The sequence below is a fragment of the Serinus canaria genome, chromosome Z (assembly GCF_022539315.1).
Source record: "Serinus canaria isolate serCan28SL12 chromosome Z, serCan2020, whole genome shotgun sequence".
Classification (NCBI taxonomy): domain Eukaryota; kingdom Metazoa; phylum Chordata; class Aves; order Passeriformes; family Fringillidae; genus Serinus; species Serinus canaria.
Window position 1 is genome coordinate 54,751,928 of NC_066343.1, and position 23,942 is coordinate 54,775,869.

Sequence of the window (23,942 nt, forward strand, 5' to 3'; positions counted from 1 at the left end):
TTTACTGCGGGGTCAGGAAATCACCCAGTGTGTTTTCATAAAATTAAAATGCAGCAGAAAAAAAATTGTTTAGATGCTTTATCTGTTTGGAGGTTTTCAGCATGGTTTCTAACCCTTGCATGCATCAACTCGCACCTCATCATTCATTGCTCATGCCAGATAGCAAATGAGGCAATTTTACATGATTATTTCATTTTTCCAGGACTTAGTATTATGTCAGCTAACCAGCTGTTACTATCTATTTCAATACTTATTAGAAAACCTCAGTTTCTCTGTAGTGAAGCCATAGTTTCAGCTGAAGTAGTTTTTGGCAGAAACATTCTTAGCAAAAAATATCTTCTCCATATTCAAAACCAGTTGTTGCTTATTCTGCTGTAAGTGGAGGTTTTTGCAGATGAAAATAAATCAAATATGCTAACACACTGATGTTAAGAGCCATGACACAATACTTAAAAATCCTGTATTTTGCCAGTGCATACTTATAATTCAGTAGAAAGCTTTTACCCATTTTTTGGGAGTTTTTTAATGTTGGTTTTTTCCTCCAAAATTTCCTTCATAAATTACCAACATTAGCAGTTGAATGAGAATTTCTCCATAGAGCATCTGGTTCATCTGCTAACACTTTGCCTATTAAAAGACAGTCCATGAAAGTTTTGTCCTAGTCAGTATTTCCACATCTGGCAAACGAGTGAATATTTTGCCACAGTTTTTTTTAATTACTTTGAACAATAGTAAAGCATAAACATTTCAGCCATTTGCAGCATCCAGCCATGCCTCACGAAATGGATGCAGCGCAGAGCCACACTCCCCCTTGTGTTATGCAGCTGCAAAAATAGATGTTGCAGACTACTGCTATAAGAAATTTAATTCCTGGTGCTCTAATGATTGGGCCATGCAGAATACTTCGTTACTTCAGCAATGTGACTTTTCATGAGGAAATTTTCTTGGCCATCTCAGGAACCTTACCAACCTTGTCATATATTTTCTCGCACGTTCCAAGTGCACCTCTGAGGCTTTTAATCAGGTATTAATCTGAGGGGCTGGAAGTGTCCTGACTCAAGTATTGCAAGCTATATGTTAACTGAATCTTTGACAGCTCAGTAATGCTTATCCACACTTGCAAATTACTTTCCGTAGGCACAGCGTCCTGAGCACAGAATTTCTGATGTAGTTTAAAACACTAGATTTAGTGCTTTTTCATGTTTTCTCTTCCTTTAAGCCAAACAGCTGCTATTTTTTCCCTACTTAATGCATATCTCTAATACAAAGCAATAGTTCAAATAGTTCAGATTGCAGAACTGAAGTACAAGTCACATTCTCACAGACAATATTCAGGAAATGCAAACAGAAGGGAGCAAAGAGCTGGAAATCAGGGAGTCCCACAGAGAAGAGGGTCTGAACTGCAAGGAAGGGTGATGCTGTCTTGAAATGAGGCTTTCAGACAGCAGTAGAAGAGACCAGATGCTCGAAGGAACCCTCTGAGAAACTTGAGGGACCTGCTGCTGCCAGGTTCAAGGCAAGGGAGTCACTGGGGCCTGGGGACACTGGCAGTTTGTAGCAAGTGCGGTCAGCAGCCCTTGGTGCAGCATGCCTGGAGCCTTTGTTGCAGCTGCCCTTGCTTGGAGATGGTGATCCTCCCACCCTTCAGCTGGTGCTAGGAGGAGGTTTGTTGGATCAGAGGGAGCAACTAGGGTCCTCCCCATGACCTTTCGTGCAAGACCTGTGCTGCTAAGCAGAGGAATTTTGGAACTCAGCAACCTGTGCAGCTTGGGGAGAGACAGGACCTCTTCAGACCTTACAACTTCAAGAGCCTTGGGGCCCACAGTGCAGACCCAGGCAGTCTGTCTTTAGCAGAACTACAGTGGAATACCAGTAGAAAGTAATAGCTGGAAACTGGTGGCTTCCAGCACTGCATGTAAGGCTTCTACTTGTAGTGCAGTTGTAATGGTGTAGCAGAGCTACAGTTTCAAGGCAGTCTCATTGCTTTCGTAATAGAATCTTCCGTACACATTCCAAAATTCAATATAATGCATGGCAGCAGTGATGCCATACCAAAAAATACATTTTCTCCCTGAAAAAGTACCTTCAGGCAGAAAAACAGAAGTTAGACCCACTATTCTCAGATGCTTGATGAAAAAAGTAAACTGTTATGAAATCATGTCCAAATAGGGAGCAGATATAGAAAACCTAAAATAACCAGGGGCCTAACACTCCAGGGTCATCAGGGACCATAACCTGTTAATAGTGAGAATCAGTTTTCTGTAAGAGGAAATAGAACATAGTATTAGGTGTATAGCAGATCCACATATACAAGGACAAAAAGATGAAACAATTTTTGTTACCACATTGTTTTGTGATTTTCAAGAAAACTGGATGTAAAGCCAAATTTAGCTCTCCTCTGAAATTCTGTGCCTACCTGTTTAATTTCTTTACTGCATTACCCTTGTACACCTTTTCAGAGTGCTTTCAGCATTCTCTTAATTTTAACCCTACTCGCTGACCTAGGCATTTCTCTCTGCCTATCAAAACTAGTAAACTTGCAACTAAAGTCCTCTCTTTGTGACAGAAGCCACTCACTGCCCTATCTGATTTCATTGCAAGACTGGGATGCATTGGGTCCAGCTGAGATGAAGTTAATTTTCCTCACAGCAGCCCTCACAGTGCTGTGCTTTGCACTGGTAGCTACAGAGGTGTTGATAACACACCAATGTTTGGCTTCTGCTGTACAGCACCGGCACAGCACCAGCACTGCCTTCCCAACCAACATTCATCAGTAGGGCGGGGTTGAGCAAGATCTTGGAAGGGGACATAAATAGGCCAGCTGACCCAAACAGACCAAAGGGTGGTCTGTTTCATGCCATATCATGGCAGCTCAGATAGAAAAGCTAAGAAGAAGGAGAATGAAGATGGGACATTTTTTTTTTTTCACACCATTTGCGTTCCAAAGCAACCACTGCCTGTGCTGATGCCCTGCTTCCTGGAAGTGGCTGGACATCATTTGCTGATAAGAAGTAGAAAATAAAATCATTTATTTTCTCTTTGCTTGTATGTGTGTAAACTTTCTCTTTTGCTTTAGTAAACTGCCTTATTTAAATGTGCAAGTTGTTTTCCATCTTATTTTCTTTCCTGTGCAGCTAGGAAGGGGGAATGATAGAGCAGTTTGGTGAGCACCTGGCATCAAGGTAAGGTTAACCCACCACATGGGGTTTTTCACAAAAACATTTCTTTGTTGTAAAGAACCCAGTCTTGCAACGAAATCATTTAGAACAGACACGTGGGCACTGAGATGCACAGAGGCAAGAACACAAATAAGACTTTACTAATGCATATTAATTGAGTCCTGAGGTCTACAAAAACTGTAGATTAATAAATAATATTATGGAGAATTTCCTACAACTTAAATAAGTCAATTTCACACAGCTTTAAAGAGCATTACTTTATTATCTATTCTCCATGTGTTACCTCAGAAACAGTCTTCTTATATACAAAAATTTGGAATGTTGAATAAATGCCGATCAATAGAAACATTACATAGCTGTTGACAAGGGAATATCTCTAAACAAAACCAAAATAATAATGAATGTTTGATTCTCTGTGTTGCTTATTGCTATGTCTGTGTTCATAGAATGCTTTCAAGTATTTACACTTTTTCTTAATTCATTCAAAAAAGAAACTAAAAAAAATATTTACATAATAAATACGTGGGAGACTTCATCTTTTCATTACATCAGTTGAACTGATTCTTTAATGAACTATTAAGAAGAGAAAGAATTAACACAGTTTGCATCAATTCACTGCCATGCTGAGTAACTCAGGTTGATGATGGATTTTATTCTATTTAAAATGTAGTTTACAATGCATTCAAACTGAAAAGTGCTGATATTGTCTCTGCTCCTTTTGAATCCTGGCTGGACTAGTTCAGTAGTCCGCTTTCTCCCACTCCCCACAAAATCATTTAGTCTGACGTTTACCTTCACACACTGACACTGACAAAACAAACACATTTCAATTCACTGAAAACTCAAACATTTAGTGAGTAAAATGAGCATAATCCATGTTTTATTAGACGATTAATTTGCTAACTGACGGAAGACAAGCTTTGGCCAAGTATTTCCACAAGAAGTACTAAACTTCTTGCTATAAATCTCTACTTATATAGTTCTACCAGCCGAACAGTTTTTTGGTAGAATTTTTCTGTGATACATAAATCTGAAAATTAAGTAACACAGCAACATTTAAAACTTCTGTTACCATTAAAGCAAAATACAATACAGTATAATTTCTCAGTGATATATTTAAATGTACTGCAAAATGTATACAAAGTCAGTCCAAGATCAGTAAAGAATCAGTTCTGCTTTTTGGACTTTCCCTTCTCAAAGATACAGGTTTTATAGAAGACCAAGGTCATTTAGGACTTGTCTGTATGTATCCCCATTAAAAGGCAGTGTGTGATAAAAATAACATGATTAAAAGTAATGAACACATGATGTGAACATTTTGCATTTTCAATAAAAAAATAGAAACTAAATAACAACTAAACACTGAAGCCTGCCATTATATAGCTATGTTTCTCATTCTTTAAGATTAACAGCACACAGAAAATAAGTGAATTTTATCAAAATACAGCACATTTCTGCTAATATATCAAAAAAATCATTTTCTATGCAAATATTACTGAAAATCAACTAAAAAGAATTAAAATATACAAAGAGTTGTTAAAGGGTTTCAATTAAAATTATTAGAACTATACACAGTACAATAAGCAATAGTTAACATCTTTGAAAGAAGTGCAATAATATTGGAGTTCACTTATTAAAAAAGTACTGCCTGTTTATTACTGCTAGCTACGTATAATTCCTTTCTCTTCCAGCTCATTGTTCCAAAACTAAAGGAAGCTGGTGTTTTTGCTAGCTTTATTAAAAGCATTTACTTTTTGGGTTGAAAAAAGCGCTTATACCTGTCCCAAACTACCAACTTGTACATAATTAAAAATGAACTGCAATAATTGAATATTGCTCCAACGACAGGCTAATTATTAGCCCTGATTAAAAACAGTTATCGGTCTTCTATGGCACTTTTCCCTGGTCCATAACAACCGTGTATGAATTATCACTGCAGACTATGCAGTCTCTATTCAATTACAAAGGAGAAAGATGATGTTTCTGGTAAACAAAATTAATAGAAGCATAATTGAACCTTTTATACAGTAATAAGGAACAAAGGCAGCCTGTGGTAAATCACTATTACATTAATGTAATTAGAAACCCTTTAATGACTCTGAAGTGTCTAGTTCACATTTAATGTTACCTGTAGGAACAGCCCTTTAAGAAACCTCATTATGAACTGGTGGGTTTTAAGGACACCCTCCCTTTGCTCTCCATCTCACCACAACAATTCTCCATCACTGCTCAAAGTTTCACAAACTTGCGCTTTGGTTACCTAGCTCCATGCGTATGGTTTCCTTTTTGATTAACAAGGCAATGCAGAGGCCAAACAAAATTGAGATGTCTTTCATAACCTTTCCTGCATCATTTATGTATGTTTAAATTTATATTACAGGCAACAATCTTAAAAACTGGCCATTTCAGTTTCATTTTTAAAATCTGTCAGCTTAAAATGGAGTCTTTTTTATAAAGATAAAATTATCACCATTTCCACAAAATTGGGGATTTCTATAGCAGAGAAAAATCTCTGGGCACAATTCCACAGTACAGTTGAAAAAATTATGTATGCAAGAAAACAACTAAACGTGAATCACATGTGGCAAATGAATATTCAATGACTACATTAAGAACAAATCCTGTATAATATCACAAATTTGTAGTTACAGTCTTCCTAAAAAAAACACCGTAAGCTTTTATTGCATTTTCTATTGGTAGACGTACACTCCAGAACGAAACACTTTTTCTTCTCTCCTGATTCCAGATTTAGAAAGCAGATAATTGTTTCACCTGACCTTTATTCCGTCCAACCAGCACCACCTTCCATCTACCCATTCATCTATACAATGTGCACATAGCAAAGCCAACACTTCATATCCCCGTTCGTATCTACAGAAGTGGTTCAGCGTAACACGTTAATATCTGGTGAATAAAAATAAAGGCAATAAACAGCTACAGGACAGACAGCCCTGCCATCTGTCCATTGGCTACAACTGAGGCTTCGCAAAGCCTTGCACAAAGTTTAGTAATGTGTATGAATTATCCAAAAATAAACCTACCATCTGTACAAAAAAACAACACAGGTTTGTTCTTGGAGGAGTGATCCTTAAATTGCTATAATGCTTAAAAACAAGTTTATTCACCATACGCATTTCCAAAATTATTTCCTGTATGTTCTCTACAGTGGTTTTTCCCCCTTTAACCACAAGTTCAGTATTTCCTGTACAAATTTTGATCATAATTCTTTTTGAGTTCTTTTAATGTATAAAAATATGCAAAATATTCAGTTTCCCCATAGTCCTTCAATGAATTCTGTTGGTTTATCCCCACAATCCATGGTACTTATGAAGAAACTTCTCGCACAATGATGAGTTCCACTGCATTCTGAAAAGTCTTTAGCAACGACACTGCTTGTCCATGATCAATATTGATGAAGCTGTATCCATTAGCCTAAAAAGAAATATTTAAAATTGAAAATGATGGTCTTTATTCCATGTTAGTAAAAGATATTTCATTATTTCATGTACATTTATTTAACCTTAAGGTTTCTATATGAATGTGGAGAATAAAACACCGCAGATTACTTGGATTTGTACCCGCATGCTACAAAAAAACTAAATTACCATATCGGCCTTGGAAGAATATTGCAAATAACCAAAAGAAAACTGAACTTTAAACTATTAACATCAGACATCTAATTCAACAGGTGTAATACAGCCACACCAAAAAATCCCATATGTGCTACAAATGACACATCCTGTTTTAAGTATCAGAATATTATAAATGGCACCTGTGATAAATTAAAACAATTGAGTCCTGTGACAAAAACATTAATTGCACTTAATGTGCATTAATTTTTTTGTGTTAGACTCTGAGGTAATCCCCAACTTGTATTTGTGTGGGACTAAACAACACTGCTGCTACTCTTGGACAAACACAGACAGGCCCAACTGGCCTACAAAAGACAGGGAAAACATGGCTATGGTTCCACTTCTCAGAGTCTACCAGTGCAAGATCATGCTCATCCTGGTCAGCAAAATGTTGTAAAAGGACAAATTTGTCCATTTGTCCAAATTTGTCCAAATTTGCACAGCTTCCTGCTGTGCATTCCATATTTTTCCCTGAACTGCTTATATGGTAACAGAGAACTGGACATGCTCTCTGTGCCTTAGCAGTGACATTTTGAAAGCTACAGTTCTTATCCCATCACTGAACACTCGCTGTTATTAACAGCTGAATCTTTGGTTAGAAATCCAGGGGTTTTCAAATCTTTCAGGAGTTGCAGAGGAAAATTTATGTAGAGTGTTCAGAGAGAAAAAGTGGCAAAAACCCTTCCAAATAATAATTAGTACAGAATGTCCTAGCCTAGTCTTAAGTCTTACTTTCAATTATCTAGTCATTACTCATGTAGTATATTTTTATTAGAAATATGTATTAGACATGCATTGTAATATGCATGCCAATTGAATGTTTTACAGAGAACATTGCAAAATCAAGCATAGCAAAGGCATTTTGGAAGAGATGATATTAATTTAAAAAATCCACAGAAGTCTGAGTGGCTCAAGGCAGAGTGGGACTGTCATTACATCATCTCTGGGACTATCACAGCTAAAAAGAATGTGCTGTTACATAAAAAAATACTCTTTGTTATGAGAAGTAAAGTGCCTTCTGATTGTCTGAGCATGGAAATGCAACCTGTTCTTGAGCTCTTTTTTAAACTGAATTCCTTATTAAACAATAAACAAAACCCAAGCAGTGCCAGCATTAAAAAAAAAAACTTCATTAAGTAATTTGATTTGTCTGCATGGCATTTCTAAAGACAGGCATAAACCACTAAAACAGAAATTACCTTTCAGGTATGTTCCACTTTACAAATACGTAAATGTGCTAGTAGTTTTTTCAAAGTTTTAACATGCTTCCTGTTCCTGTATGTGTTGGTAACCCTGGGTGTTAGGTTATTACCACCCCTGTATCAGTAAGAGAACTAGGACCTCTCTCACCGCAGTGTGGAGAAACAAGCAGAGATAATTTATCGTGCTCAAGATTAATCCATCTTTTAGCTGGAACATCTTAGTCTCAGTTCAATTTTCTTGTGTGCCTTTTGGCTTTATCTTTCATTTGAAGAATTAGGCTGAGTTTTCAATTTGGCTTTGTTTTAGAATATAGCTCACAGGATGTTGTGGTTTAATTGAGATACTAGTGGGGGTTTGGGTGTTTGGTTTTGGGCTTTTTGTTTGTTCCGTTTTTAGAAAACTGAAATGCAGCAGAGTTTATTCCATCAACATTTTCATGATTCGATGAATATTTTTAACAAGCTCTGGAATTTAAGCGTATCTAGAACAATTTTTAAATGTCCCACTAGCCCATTTTGGTTAAGAAAGTAAGGCATTATGAACATACTGTTCATTTCCCTGACCCCTCCCCCAATAGCTTACAAGCTCATTCATATGAGACAACTTCAAACAAATCTGATACAGAAAAGGTCTGATAGGTACAGACTTCCTAGAGAAAGGAACAACACAGCTTGCAGTCCAGAAGCCATGGCTCCTGAAATGCTTGACTTGGCTGTCCAGCAGCAGATGGGCAGCCAGGAGGTGCATGCTGTTACCAGCCAGACACCAGACAGCAAAGGGGCAGCTCTGGCCAGGGCTCGTGCATGTCTGGCCTGCCAGTGGGGGAGAGGCAGCAAAGGCTGGCAAGAGCTGCAGCATGGAGAGGGATGTAACAGGAGAGTGCAACTGTGGAGAGCGGCTGTCAGGGGCAGCTGCTGGTGTTCACACACCCCATTGTTCACACACTGTATGTGAACTACCACAAATGCAACAACTGAGTGACAGTATAGCCTAATGAAGTGTTCATGCTCCATCTCAAATGACATCTTTTACCACTATTTTTTGTCTTCAGACGTGTGAAAAATGTTCAGAATTTGAAAAAAATTATCCACTATGCTTTAGATCTGAGTCACTTATTGGCATGTTAGGTGGCAGAAAATGAAAAGTTTCATCCAGAATGTATCAGAAAAAGATACCAAAGGAAAAAATCAGGAAAAGATAGGTAATCTAAGAAGTAAACATTCTGCTCTTAGGTGCAAACTGAAACCAAACCAGTATATTACATCAGCTAGTTAATTAGGTCATTACTGTAATTAATTACATTAAGTACATTACCTGAATTATTTTATCCCCTGGCTGTAACAGCTTAGATGCTGGTCCATCTGGCTGCACTCTGGTTACAAATATGCCCTTGAAAAACAGATGTGGAAATATTTTCGACAACTTATTTATGAATAACAGGATAACATGAAACAGATGTAATTCAAAATATTTTTTCAAATTTCATCCTAAGTAGAAGAGAACACAATACTATTCTACAGGTCTCTGGCTTTTAAAACTGTCTCCCTTTTCTGATATTAAAAATCCAGAATTATCTTTAAAGGTAATTGTGATCCACCTTGGTTTAATTTGGCAGATGTATATATCAACATGAATTATCTACTACCAGAAATAGAGCAGTAGGCTAAATCACCGTCTTTTATAGGAGGATTCCTAATTATACACTCCACAATTCACTATCTCAAATCTGCTAACTGATAACTATAACTGTTGACCACTGCAAAAACTACTCATCTGGAATAATCATCTATACTGTCATTCAACTGTGACCACCTACAACCTTGATTTTCCACATAATTTTCCAATTTTCTCCCTTCCAGTCCTGGAATGTAGTGGTTTGGGAAATAGATATACTTTCTTTTCTCCCATTGCTGAACATGAGAAACATTATAGATCAGAAGGCTTTCAAGAAGCATTATTATAGAATACTTACATCATCTTCTGGTCTGAATGGATTTCCTCTCCCTCCAGCTCCTCCTGATATACTAAATCCAAGTTCTGGATCCTTGTCAACTCTCACTCGAATCTAAGTAATTACAACCAAAGTTAGATGAATTGGCTGAAAATCTGTATTCAAGGCTACTGTAATGAAAATATTAGGAATTCAGGTGAATAAAAGCTTTGAAATGAAAAAAAAAATTAAAAAGCCAGGTCAGAGAGTATTATATCTCATGATATTAATGCAGAACAAGATTGCAATATAATATCATGTATCATTGTGCCTAAGTTTTACTCCAATATCACTCTTATTATAATAATTCAATGGACTTTAAATTCAGAGATATTTTGATATTATGTAGGTTACTTTAATGCCCCCAGCAAATATACATGCTTATGTGAAAGAATCTATTCCTCCTATTTCTTTGCTACCTCTAGGTAAATTTTGAAAATCATGAGACCTCATGCCTACTTTGACTGCAAGTTGTGTGTGGCAAAGACTGCTCTCTTTCTCTTGCTAGAAGAGTTGAATAAAAACTTATTTTATGCAGGAAGTGAATGTCCACAGGAAGTGGACATTCTTATTCTAGCACAGAATGAAAATGAAATTACCAGGATTTTCTCAAAAAACCTCAAACAATATAGAAAGAAGGCTGTCACAATGAAAGAGTCATTAAATGGTATAAGAATTTCTTATATACACATCTGTCTATCATAAACAAAACATAATTTTCAGGCATGCATCGCATTGCTCCAACATTTTAATGGATTTTTGCTTATGGATACACATTTCTGCACTTGCAGGTTTTTTAACCATTCCAGATGCAAAGTACCCTAAGCTGTATTTTGACTTTGTGTTTTCTTCAGTTACTAGCTAAACAATGAGGTTGAGATAAAAAAATTTAGTTGAGAAATCAATTTTTAGCTCAGTAAAACGATGCAAGTTAAAGTTTCTGGTGCGTTCAGTTAAAATTCTACCACATTTCTCTCAAAACTGGAAGGAATGTGTAATCTGAGGGACAGAATTGCTCTGAGATCTTTTGCTGGAAATAAATCCCTGTATTGCTTCTGTCACCATCTACAGAGAAATGATAATAAATGAAAATAACATAACAATGTCTCTGACTGACAGATGTTGTATCTGTCAGATAGATTTTACTCTTACCTCTTGCTTTGCCAACTCATGGCTTTGTCTGGGAGAGCACTGGGACTGGGTATAGGGAGGTTGGTGGGCAACTTTCAACATCAGATAATCAATTAATTGCTCTCTAGATGGATGTCTTGCGACTGATGATTGAGGAGGGAGATGATGGACTTGGCTGTAGTTTGCTGGAAGCCTCTGAGGCTGGCACATTTGTCCATTTGTTAAAGGCATCTGGAAAAAAAAAGATCAGGGTCATACATTTTATAAGCATCAGTCCTCAATTCTTGCTTCATTAATTCAATACTTCTCATATGTGACTGCTCTTAATTTTCAACAACATTATTAAAACTACTCTTCTAGATCATGTACAATTATATCCATTTTGTTTATAGCTATCAGCTCTGACCTACTGAACAATTTGAAAAAAAACCACTTAGAGTGCTAATTTATTAGCACAAATTATACAGCCTTTGCTTTTAGCACTTGTTTTTTCACTGAGTTTCCCCAAATATTATTTTCCAGCAGTGCCACTGATAGTATTAACACTTGATTCATGCCATTACAGTCTGCGCTTTTCTTGCAAAAAATTCAGAGATTTTGTAACAATTTCCAACAGATCATACAAAAATAAAAGTTCCCACCCCCCTATCCCAGGCTAGCAGACTACATGCTCACCAAGCATATTATGGTGACCACTTCACAAGAAAACACCCTGAGCAAGTTCCCATCCAAGCCCAAGATTTTAGTATCAAAATTGTAGTATTTCAAACAAATGTTACTCTTTTCTTAATGTATATGTAATTGATTGATAGGTATAATAATGACAAGCAGCAGTGAGGTCACAACTGTCAAGACATACAGTGCACTCCAGTCATGTCACCAGGAACGATGCTGGAGCTGGCAGTTTGATCAGTGAAGCTGTGTTGAGATGCGCAGCCTTTTTACCCCTTGCCAACAGATCTCGTGCTCTTATCCACCTTAATTAGTCACTGATTCTTCTGTATGATTCCAAAATTGCTATACACTTGAGTTACAGACTGGCCTGCCACCCTTATCACATTAGTTATGGGATACAAGGATATTAAAATACTCACTCAGTATTACAAGTAATAAGTGTGCAAATTTCAACCTGTAACCATGCTATGTGAATGGAGACATATCAGAATCTGCTCTGCTGAGTTTATGTCAGACTGATTCTGACGACAATGTGTGTATATAATACATTTTCAGATTATTTACAGATCACATGTATTTAATATCCACAATTTTCCACTGCCTTTTCTGAAGACTTGAAGTACACCAGGAAAAACTGGTTTTTGTTGCCAGAGGTAGAGTTTATGTAGGTAAAATGTGTCCACAGCTGTGCAAGTTCCCAATACCCATTTTCTGTAAAATGCAACTGAAATTATTGAAGGTGTAAGAATAAAACCAGCTTCTGCTGATTAATTTACAAAAATCCATTTAGTTTCATGGTAGCGAGACCCGCTTCCAGACAGGTGCTTAGAGATGAATACAGAGTGTTTCCTACTAATTCTACTTTATCATCACAATTTCATCACAACAGATTCCAAGTTTGTTCTTCAGAAGGTTTAATCAGCTTCATATTACTTTTCTGAAATCATCTGCCTTATTCCAATTTTCACTTGCAAGTACTTGTTTGGCTGCAGATTTCTTCTTTCAAATTACTTTTGAAGAAAAATTGGAACCATCTTCCTTCATACAGTCAACTGTTTCATTGAGGACGCTGTTTTATTTATGCCAGTTCTGAAGCCTGTGTATCACATTTTAAAGAAGCCCTAGTTCCAACTGCTATCCCAACAAAAGTTTCTACTGCTAATAAAATATACAGACTTAGGAATAAAAGCAAATAATGTCCTATCCATTTTGTCATGCAGATAACTACCTGCAGAGCTGGTTTTTTCATGCTGTCCGGAGGAACATCTTTGAGACTAAGTGTGGCAGATGAGTAATTCTGCTGTCCCGAAATAAATACTTCATCCTGGCATTGGTCGCCTGGAGCAGAAGACTGGGGATGCTTTAAACAGAATGAAGAGGAAAGACAAATGTCTTTATATAATTAAAACTAAAAAACTCTCAAAAGAAACTCAGGATAAAACATTTTAAGGGCTTTATAATTCTTTATCTTTTCTGATTAACTAGGACATTATTTATGCAGAAAATCTCACTAACCAAGACATCCACACATAAAATACTGATGGACATTTACAAATCTCACAGCTGCAGAGTTGTCTTTTTATCAGCAGTAAATTAATTAACAAATCCCAGGAACTAACTATTCAAAGATTCAAGGAAGTCTTCTGATAACTTTATCCTGCTAACTAGGCATGCCATACACACTACTCAGGGTGCTTATTAAAAAGCTCATTTCCTCATATTTTCTGACTATAAATTTTCTTGAATGTCTACAGCATCTTACACTACACTTTATATCACCAGAATCTCTATTTGGGGAGGAAGAAGAATAGTGAGATTTTTGTTCAAACCATATCAGCCTAGGTTAAATTCAGAATGGTAATCTTTTGATCACAAATGTACAATGAAATCAGACAGTTCTACACATGTTCAACCATCTACAAAGCCAGTTAGAGAACTCAACTTTATGACATTAAACTGAAAAGCCCTGCAATAAGTTTACAGCATTTGAAGGTAAAATATTTAATGCCAAAAAATAATTTCAGCATATAAATTATATTCTTTTTAATAAAGCATTGTGCATATGTAAAAGGATAACTGTATCAATTTAAGGACCCCCTTACAGTTTTTTCTTTCCCCCTCTATATATTGCAATAGCCTCCTGTAGGTACTCACTCGAACAATGTGCACACCAGAACCTCTTCCGTCTGCAACACTCAAGGCAACACTACCCTGGCTGCCATGCAGATCCCTAGAGCTGCCATAGTGAAAGCTGCTAACTGCAGCATAATTGGAATTAAAGGACCGAGACAGCATGCTCTGAATAAAGAGGGGACAGATTTAACACAGAGATTAGTGTAGCATGCATAAACCACACGACATGTTATACATGTAATACAAACATATTCCATTGTCATGCAAGATAAAACCATGCAAGAACAGTACCACTGTGATATATAAACACAACTCAGTGACCCTATTTACCTTTATTTACTGTAAATCAGCATGCAATCAGCAGTTCACATGCAGAATTACATGTAAATAAAGTAATTGAAATATTCACGTCTGATAAAAACAACATAGGTGCTTATCAAAATTTTCAGGTTTTCATTATATTTGCAACATAACAAGTATGTTATAGGAAGATAAGCTGGCAGTCAAGCAAAACACCTGTGGAATCTATCTGATTACCCCTTAGTGTTTTGTCTTATCCCCCCACACCACTACTAGTTAAGTATAAACAAAAATTTACATAGAGATTTGACTGACTGAATTTTCTTGCTATAACCATGCTGATAATATCCAGTGCATTCCAGTAATACTTCACTCAAGAATGTAAACAAGCCTTATTTAAAGGAAGAGGCGTGAACGAAACTGAGACTACCCCTGTGCTACTGTAGGCAAAGAGGTAACCTGACTTCAAGGACAGATGTGACAGTGGTTGGAGTTTGAGCTTCATTAGCTTGCAAACCTGACCCCTGCAATACCAGCAAGGACAACAAAATGAAAGCAAGAGACAATACTATCTTGCCACCATGGTCTTTTGTAGCTGGAAGAATAAAACAAAATAAAAAGACAGTGCAAAGGAAGAAATGGGCCACCTGATAAATAAAAACAAAGCTATCTTGAAAATGTGACAACCCCATGAAAAAAATACTACTGTAGAAAAAAGATACACCACAAAGCATTAAAACCCAGCAAATTCAAAGCTGTTTTCTGTAAAGCTTTTAATTTTTCCGAGTTAAAGAAAGTAATGTTCAAAATAGTATAATTGACTAAGATACTGTAACAATTCCTACATGTATAAACACATTTTGGCATTTGCCTGTTGACTATGTATACTAATATGATTCTGAAAATAGTCACTAGTCCTTAGGCAAACATCTGGTCTTTCTTCCTAGCTTCATCTTGTGAAACTAAAACTAGTTTAATAATCAAAGCCATATGCCTCTGCATATTCATATTCCCCAGATGCTCTGGTAGCACAATCATTGGAAACTCCCTTGAAAAAACAGTATTTACTGACAACACTGGCTTTATCTTGGCTGAAGTTCTTGGATAACCTCTGTCTCCGTAACATAGTAAGCATTCTTCATGATTCTCTTTTACACCTTCCCCGTTCTCTAGCCAGTGGATTTTTCAAGCTTCCAAACAAGCCTGCAGATGTTTTCCCTTTCTTGGGAGAGGAAGACTGTTCTTACAATTCAAATCTACATTCACTAAACATTCAATCTGATCTTACTGCTCCTCTAAGTTTTAGGTTAAACACCCAGGCAAAAATGCCAAAGTCAATTTTTCTTAGCTTCTAAGTGCCTCAAACCTTCTTCATCCTACTCTTCTCATAACAGTGTCTGTAATTAACCAGGTGGTCTTCTTGCTCCACCACTACAGGCAATTCCTTGAAGTATCCTTACAGGAAGCTCTCAGAGGCTCCGATATCTCTCCATCCACTGTAAGTGGCAAAAAGACTGATAAAAATAGAAGGAATGCATGGTGGGACTAAAAAGTTCTCTCTTCAAAGTGTCTCTAGCAGACTATCATACTGTAAAGATCCCTAGATCCACTGGGTTCATTCTCAGACAGAGCCAAACAGCCAATAAATAGCAACAATCTGTGTGACAACAGAGATAAGTAATAATGCAAATTTGGATTTAAAATCTAAGGTAGATCTGCAAAAGAGAGGGAGAACTTTCAAAAAATTTACAGAGGTATGAACATCAGGAACTGAGATTTCAGTTGAGTTTCAAGGTGACTACATAATCTGAGAAGTATGAACTCTCAAGGGTTTATAACATTTTCTTTCTTGAAAGTGATTTTTTTCCAAAAGTACAAGAAATCATTGTGCAGTTGGTGTAGGGAAGAGTTGAGGGCACTGCAAACACCGTTACTCTCCTTTTCTACATGAGCACAGCACCTCAACACTAAAATTAGAAGAAACCCAGAAGCTGTACTAACAGTACAAAATAAATACTATTTTAAATGGTCATGTAGGAAAGTTTTAGTTTAACACAAGAAGAGATTCCTAGGGATGAAACAAGAGTATTTATCCTCTACCTATTTCTAGTTGGGAAGAGAGAAACTGATGCATTTGGAATGTGAACAGCATTCCTGTTAATTTTGTTTCTCAATATGACAATGATGAAGGTGTACATTTCTGAGAAAAATTCCTGAAGACTGCTGCACCAGAGAACACACCTTCTGAAATCTGAATATACAAATGCCATTAACTGCCTTGATTTTCACTACGAGTTATTAAAAATTGAATATGTAATACATACATGATCTAAATTTTACACTAAGTATGACTATTAATTCTAAGTACCAGCTCCATTATTCACGTGGTTTGCTACTATGTCTTAAGGCATAATGGCCTGCAAAAGAATGATTCAAATATTTGAAGCCTGAGAAGAATTACTTCAGTTCCTCTGAACTGATATACACTAAAAAATATACGTCATGTTTCAGTATATTTTTTACTATATATTTAATGATATATATTTTATATATATATATAATTTAATAGATTTAAATTACATTTATATTTATATTTCATTTAATATATTTTTACTAGAAAGCAGTTATTTAGCCATCAATTGTCCATATAAGGAACTACAACACATCAAGAAAAAAATGGCTATGTAAAAAGTAATAATCAGTATGTTCATCATAATAATTCCAATTTGTAGTCAAATCAGCCTCTAATGGAATCAGTTTAAATGCAGGCTAGTACCATAATTCTGGGGTTTACTTGTATTTTTTTTTAGATGATACAAGCCAGAACGTGTTAGCTCTTTTGCAGCTTGCAAAAGAATTAACATTTCAGACTCCAAAAGGGATCTGAAATGAGATCTGAAATGCCTTAATGCATTTACTTAGGTGCAAGCAAATAAGTAGTGGAATTTATTTAGGAGAATTTATAGGAAAATAATAGTGTAATTTTTATAGCAGAACAATACCATATATTATTAGGAGAATAATATTCTAATTTTTATAGGCAAGCAATATTGTAATACTGTAATTATTAGGAGAATAATATTTTAATTTTTATAGGTGAATAATATTGTAATATTGTAATTATTAGGAGAATAATATTCTAATTTTAAGACTGATTGGAGTCTGTTGTGGCAAGCCATGAAATTTGGGCATAGAAGAACTAATAATTTCAATATCTGCAGAGAACAAGACTCTCCATTCTACTTATCTTGAAACAGCCTAAACTGGTAACTTAACTGCTAAGCCTTAGTCTTTTTTATTTATTGATTTATTTAACATTACCTGCAGGGTAAAGGTGGACATAAGTCATCCTTTGAGACAATATTAAGTGTCTAGAAATCCCGTCAGTTTTCATTCCCACTCTCCACATAACAGACTCTTCCTATTGAAGAGTTACATATGGAAAAACTACACATAATTTAAATTCCACTGTCAGAAAATGTTTGCAAATCGAAAACTTGGTGTTTACATACCAAATGCACAAGAATTTTATTCCTTTTAAAGCATGGCAGTTTGACTTCTGAACTCCACAAAATATTATTATAACACATTGATGGTTCAGATGAACATTCAAAAAGGAAAAAATAATAAATATAAGTAAAATAAAAATGTAAAACTAACAAGTACTAAAGAGATATTACTCCTGTAATTTATCAGGATATGAAACTATGTAAAAATATTCTTCAGGTTATTATCTTATGAACACTTAAGTGTTTTATTTTATGTACGCACAGATCCACTGAAGTCACTATGCTTGACATACTGAAGCAAGTTAAACTAGGGAGAAAATCTGAGGTCATATCAATTAAAATATTTTTGCATGTTAAGTATGTGGCATAAAAAAATGTGTTGAAGAAAAAATTTCAAATCTTAATTAAAATTGCAATTCCATATCAGTACTGAAACAATGAGATATTTTTCTTTTAATAAGGCACTGCAGATAAGAACTCTAAAAAAAAAAAAAAAAGTAGTAATTAAACTATGATCCCTCCTCTGAATGCATTTTAGATAAGAAGTAGATAAAAAAAACAGAGGACCTAATTTCAGGTGAAATTAGAATTGAAAGCAAACACATATCTAATGAACTCTCAAAAAAAGGAAAATACACATATGCAAGGGAAGGACAATCAGAGTCAGTAAATAATTTTGTATGCTCAGCAAGGTCATGTAATACATATTTGCAAGTAACTGTTGCAGATACTTCTTACGGCAATTTATGGATGAGAAATTCCTCTACCACAATTGTGTGACACAGTCTTTCCACAGCTGGAATTTTAGTTTCAATTCCTAAATAAAAGCCAACAGGAGTACTAAGAGAGTCTGTTGTAACATACTAAGTAGTATAATGGGTATATCACACTCAAAAAGGAAAATACGCTGAAAAATATTACTGTTTGTAAAACTCTGCACTAAATTTATGAAGTTGGGGGTAGGGCTGAAATGACAGCATGCTTTCCATCATGTTATGTATGCAACTACTAGAAAGCAGTTTGACATTTAAATAAGCTTCTGTATCCCGGGCTAAAATATGCTTTGCATCAGGTAAGCAAATTGTTTCTTCTAATTTATGCAGAATTTCTATTTACAAATGGTCTCATGAACTATTTTCACCTTCATTCACTCAGATGGATAATTTTAGTTATTCTCTACATTTCACAGAAATACACAATGTTCTGAATTTAAAGGGACCCAAAAAGGATCATCAAGTCCAACTCCTAAATGAATGGCCCGTACCATGACCCTACAGCTTATTAAAGGTATTACAAATGCTAGCTATTTGGCTGGAACCCATTGTTAATCATTTTTGCTAGATTTAAAACTAGTTTGTATATTTGCTTAAGCAAGTTAAACTCCTAAAAGTTTGTCCCACCTATCTCAGGTAAAAAGAGCTAATAAACAAGAAACTAGTTTCTCCAATTTGTCCAACAAGCAGACACTGTTGGACAAATTTAAGTGGGTTCATTCCTCCCTCTCTCTTCAGTTACTGAATGTTAAAAAAACACAATTAACATGTCTTTCAGGAGCTTAGGAAAAGAAAATAAAACAACCAAACAAAACAACAACCAACAAAACCAATCTCCAAAAGCCCACCACATTTTCCTTCCTAATAAGCATTTCTACCTGTAAAGATACAAATGATAAACATGATTAAATTCAATAACAGTAAAGTCAAAGCAAAAGTAATACTATTAATCTATACTGGTCAAGAAAATAGGTATTAAGTATTTATCACAATGCTTAATTTTGTATTTGTAATTTTTTCAGTGTTGCATCTTATGTTTTTAAAAAAAGTGCCATTTTAAATCCATGAAAGCTTTGTCAAAGTAGTTTCCAATAAACGTTCCTTAAACAAGCTCTGTAGCTGAACTTGTTCCTTAAATGAGTTCTGTTAATTACTGGATTTTTTTTCAGATTTCAAAACATTTCAGAAATCTGCTTTATAGGTAAAGCACCCTCACCACTTGGCTAATTTTTAATTACAAACAGAAATACCAAAGCCGTTATTTAAAAGAACTAAGAAATATTCAGTTGATTGCTAGAATTTCCACATTATCATATCTGCCAGCTGCCATACAGGATTGTATCTACATTTTCCACAATTCAGATTTTTCTTTTTAAGTTGGTTATATCCTAAAGAATACAAAGTAGACAATTCAATATTCACATTCACTTAAAACCCATAAAGTCTCAGATTGTTAAGACTACTTTAAAAACTTCAAGGCCAAAACATAAAAAACAGACTTAAATGTTCTGTTAAATTAAATGCACAGCTAAAATCTTAATAGCACTTATTCCACATCAGCCTAGTAGGAAAAATTTAAGTTTACATATAAAGCATAATGAAAAGTATTGTCAGATATAAAGGGAATCAAGTCAGGCAGTCAATGCCATTTAAAGGTGACTACACTGCTGCAGACCCAAACAGGTATCACTGCTGTATTAAATTCTTTTCCTAATATGCCAATGAACAAGGTTCAGACAACTGCGTTAGCAGGGCGCTGAAGCTCTGCTTCCCTTTGTATTCAAGGATTGTTGGTATTTCTGCTTCTTTTGTCACTTCATGTAAGATTCGATACATCCATCCAGGAGAATGGAAAATGAGGGAATGCACATTTTATTAGAGATGGTGAGATTAGTGACCATCTTCTGGGACAATGGGTCCCCACATGACAGCACAGTACTACCCTAAGACACTTCCTGTTGCGGGTGACCACCTGGATCAGAAGAATATGTACAGCTTTTGTGCAGGTGTCTATAAAAAATAAAACCCATCCCCTTCTGTCACCAGAACCTCTGCAATTTGAAACAAAAAATCCAACCAAAAAAACCCCCCCAAAAAACAAAAAGCAAACCCCTCCCCCCAAATACTGGGATTTCTGAAGAAAAATAATAGTTAAAAGTAATTTCTCCAACCATCTCCAATTAAATTTCTCATCACAGAGATTCAAGTAGTTACCACAATAATTACAAAGCAAACTATGTTCTTAGAAACTAAAAACAAAATCCATCTAACTGGCCCAATCACAATGTCATTTGGATACTTAATTCCCTTCCAAAGAAACATGATCTGGCTAAATGATCATTCAAGCCATTTTTAGTGATGATATTTTCAACTGGGTTAGCAGGACACCACAGATTACACTCTTCCAGGCTCTACTCAAATTCTTTGAAGATACATAATTGTTCAGCTCTACTTATCAGCTCAAATTCTTGATGGCATTTACAGAACATAAATAATCCTGTTCATCATCTCTACTTATATCAAAACCTACTGTGATTTTTCTGAAATGAACAAGATTTTTAAGTGTTCTCATCTCGCAGCAAGCAATAAATATTCATTCAAAAATCTGTCAGATACCCAACTTCAAAAGATAACTGGCTTGAAGGCAAATACATGATAATTATGGCTTTTGAATTCCTCAGCAACTAAAGCTGCAGACCTATACTTCTCAATAGATTTTACTGATTTTCTTTTTCCATATTCTTAAAGAGAAGAAATAGGGTGAAAAAAAAGGCAGAACAGAAAGATCAAGAAGTGTAAGGGAATACTGTAGTAAATTGTGAATACAAAGCTAAAATAAAATTTACCTTAAAATTACCTTAAAAGAGCTGGCCTTGCAGTCCAGCAGGTCTGTATGACATTATTTAATGTATTTAAAAGTAATCTGGCTAAGCTGGCAAATATGATGTTAAAGAAAAAACCAGCGCCTTTCTTTTTCTTTGGGGGAAAAGATCTTTTTTTTCTTTAGGGGAAGAATTCATTTAATTCAGTCTATCAACTGAGTGTTTCTCAGATATTCATCACAAACTCATTTATCCTTTTTAAAGCAGGATCAAAATTAGATTTTCACTAGTAATTAAAAGCTGTTCAAAACAGAGTGTTTACCTTATTCCATATCTAGGTAACAGAAAGTAGAAAAAAAATTACAACTATTGTTTTTACCTTTTCTAGCTTTTTAGCCTCAATATGTCGCAGCACCTGTTCCCTCCAGTCATGAGGGACTTTAGTTTTTCCTGCAGGGTCTAGTAACGAGTGCTCGGAGTTAACCCTTGGGTTTGATCTCTTGGAGGGGCTAGTCCGCGAGTAATTGAAGTCACTGACTGACATAGTTCTTTCCGGTATTTCGCTGACCGACGGCCGCGCGCTCTGTGGCCGCGCCACGTTGGGACCATCGATGCTGTATGTCCGGGCAGAGAGAGGCCTCTGCTGTCCCGACATCACCGCTGCAGCTCTTCCCATTGAATGCAAATCTCTGTATGTTAAGTAGTCTCCTTCAGGAACTTGGGCTCGTCTTGAAGATCCACTATCCCCAATATTTATGGAAGCTGTAGAAGATACACTGCTCTGCCTTTGAAGCGTGTGCCTGGTTGCTCCTGGGAGCAGTCTGTCACCTGGTGGAACAGCCCACAGATCTGCGTGTCTCCCAGCCATCCGCTGGTGAGTGTTGTACACAGCGCTGGCCCGGACATTGTTATGATTGGAAAAATTCATGTTGCCAGAATGCTTTACATAACTGGGAGTTTCTGTACTCTCAGACCTAAGCAGACGTGAAGGAGGTAAAGTGCCTGGTTCTACTTGGGTGTTTTTCTGGGGCCACAAGGCATCTTTTGCTGCTGCACTGCTGCTGTACTGAATATTATATTGGGGAGCACAGAGTATCTGTGCACCGCCTGTCACTGATCCCCTCACTACATTAGCACCTTCAGGATTATGATTTGAGTCAAACTTGAACACCGTTTTTGTAGAAGATACTAAATCAGATGATGATGATGACCCAGGAAAAACCTGTAAAGGCTGATCATAGAGAAGAGTAGCAGATTTACTTCGGACTATGTTTTTTCCATCTGCAGTATCTGATCCAGATTTTACTGCTGAGCTTGGTTGTTGAGATCCATTCTCATTTACAGTATCATAGATTTTCAACCCACCACTGTCCATACTTGTGATGCTGTGAGATTTCATCACAGGACCGCTTCTCTGTGGAGACAAATCTTCAGTGCTTCTAGAAACAGACAGCTCAGCAGAATCCCCATCAACTGTAGTGCTTTTTGCTAGTTTTTCTTTACTGGGAGACTGTACTGTTTCCTCAGCAAGTCCATTTACTTTATTTACACGATATTTATTTTCATTTTCCAAGTGCTCACTTTCTTCTTTTGTGCTGTTATTCAAAAAGCCCATTACTGAAACCATTTTCTGTGTTTCTAACTTTTCTAGAGGAACTGGCACTGCCTCTTCACTAACAAGTTTATTGATATTCATGTTTATTTGGTCTAATTTGTGAGACTCCTCCATAGGAGTGCTTAGATCAACACCTTTTCCTATCAGGCCTAGTCTTTCTTCAAAGCTCAATTCATATTCAGACAAATTTGTAACCTTTTCCTGCACATTTAGTTTTTCTTCTACTGTAATACTCAATTCTCCTCCATTTTGCAAGAGATTATTCAAATTTTCATCTTCGCGCCTGGAAGAAAAAAAGATGTCTCTTAAAGAAATTCTCCTAAGAATTAATGTATTTCTCTAAGTATCATTTTAGAAAAAAATTACCATTAACATGTAAACATGCAGTGCATACAAAACAGGACAAAGAAACAGATTTATTATTTGCTATCTTATATTGAAGAAATATGTTACAGAAAGAGCTCATTTGGGCAATGTTTTTACATCATGTGGTTTCAGAAGTTTGTTTAAACTCAGCAAGAATAATTAAAAACAGTTCAAAAGTGTCAAGAAGTACAAAGTGATAATAACTTACTTTTTTATTAATTTCTTTAGTTTCCATTTTGGACAATTTTCCTGTTTGTATTAGCAGTTTTTATGAAAAATGGCACTTTTTAACTAAAACTCCTAGAAGAGTAACAACCTGTAATTCCAATCTTTGTAAGTTTTTAAGAACCTTTAATAGTCATGTTAGCAATCAAATTGATTTTCAAAATTAAGCAAATAAAACCAGAGAGCTTTTAAAATGGCATACTGATGTATTTTGTAGGGATAAAAACTTAAAAAGATAAAATTATTACACCCTATTATTAAGAGAAACGAGAAACATGTATTGTATACTACAGCTAGTCTCTGAAAGTTTTTTTTTTTTTTGAGAACTTTATTAACCCTAACAGAACATTATTAACCCTATTATAAAACACTGACATTTTAACTATTTA

General features: G+C 35.8%; 1 protein-coding gene across 6 annotated transcripts in view; it reads right to left on the reverse strand.

Moving 5' to 3' along the window:
• Positions 1-3,811: 3,811 nt before the first annotated feature.
• Positions 3,812-23,942, reverse strand: part of ERBIN (erbb2 interacting protein) — a 117,086-nt gene continuing 96,955 nt past the window's right edge. For 4 of the 6 annotated variants that reach the window (XM_050986537.1, XM_050986534.1, XM_050986533.1 and 1 more), the window contains 7 exons: positions 21,727-23,245; positions 13,965-14,108; positions 13,039-13,170; positions 11,157-11,366; positions 9,987-10,079; positions 9,329-9,403; positions 3,812-6,611 (listed from right to left, as the gene is read on the reverse strand). In XM_050986537.1, the coding sequence (XP_050842494.1) occupies positions 6,504-6,611; positions 9,329-9,403; positions 9,987-10,079; positions 11,157-11,366; positions 13,039-13,170; positions 13,965-14,108; positions 21,727-23,245 (2,281 nt within the window). In that variant the 3' untranslated portion in view covers positions 3,812-6,503. The remainder of the gene's footprint in view (positions 6,612-9,328; positions 9,404-9,986; positions 10,080-11,156; positions 11,367-13,038; positions 13,171-13,964; positions 14,109-21,726; positions 23,246-23,942) is intronic. The other 2 variants (XM_050986536.1, XM_050986535.1) reach the window with 1 other exon arrangement.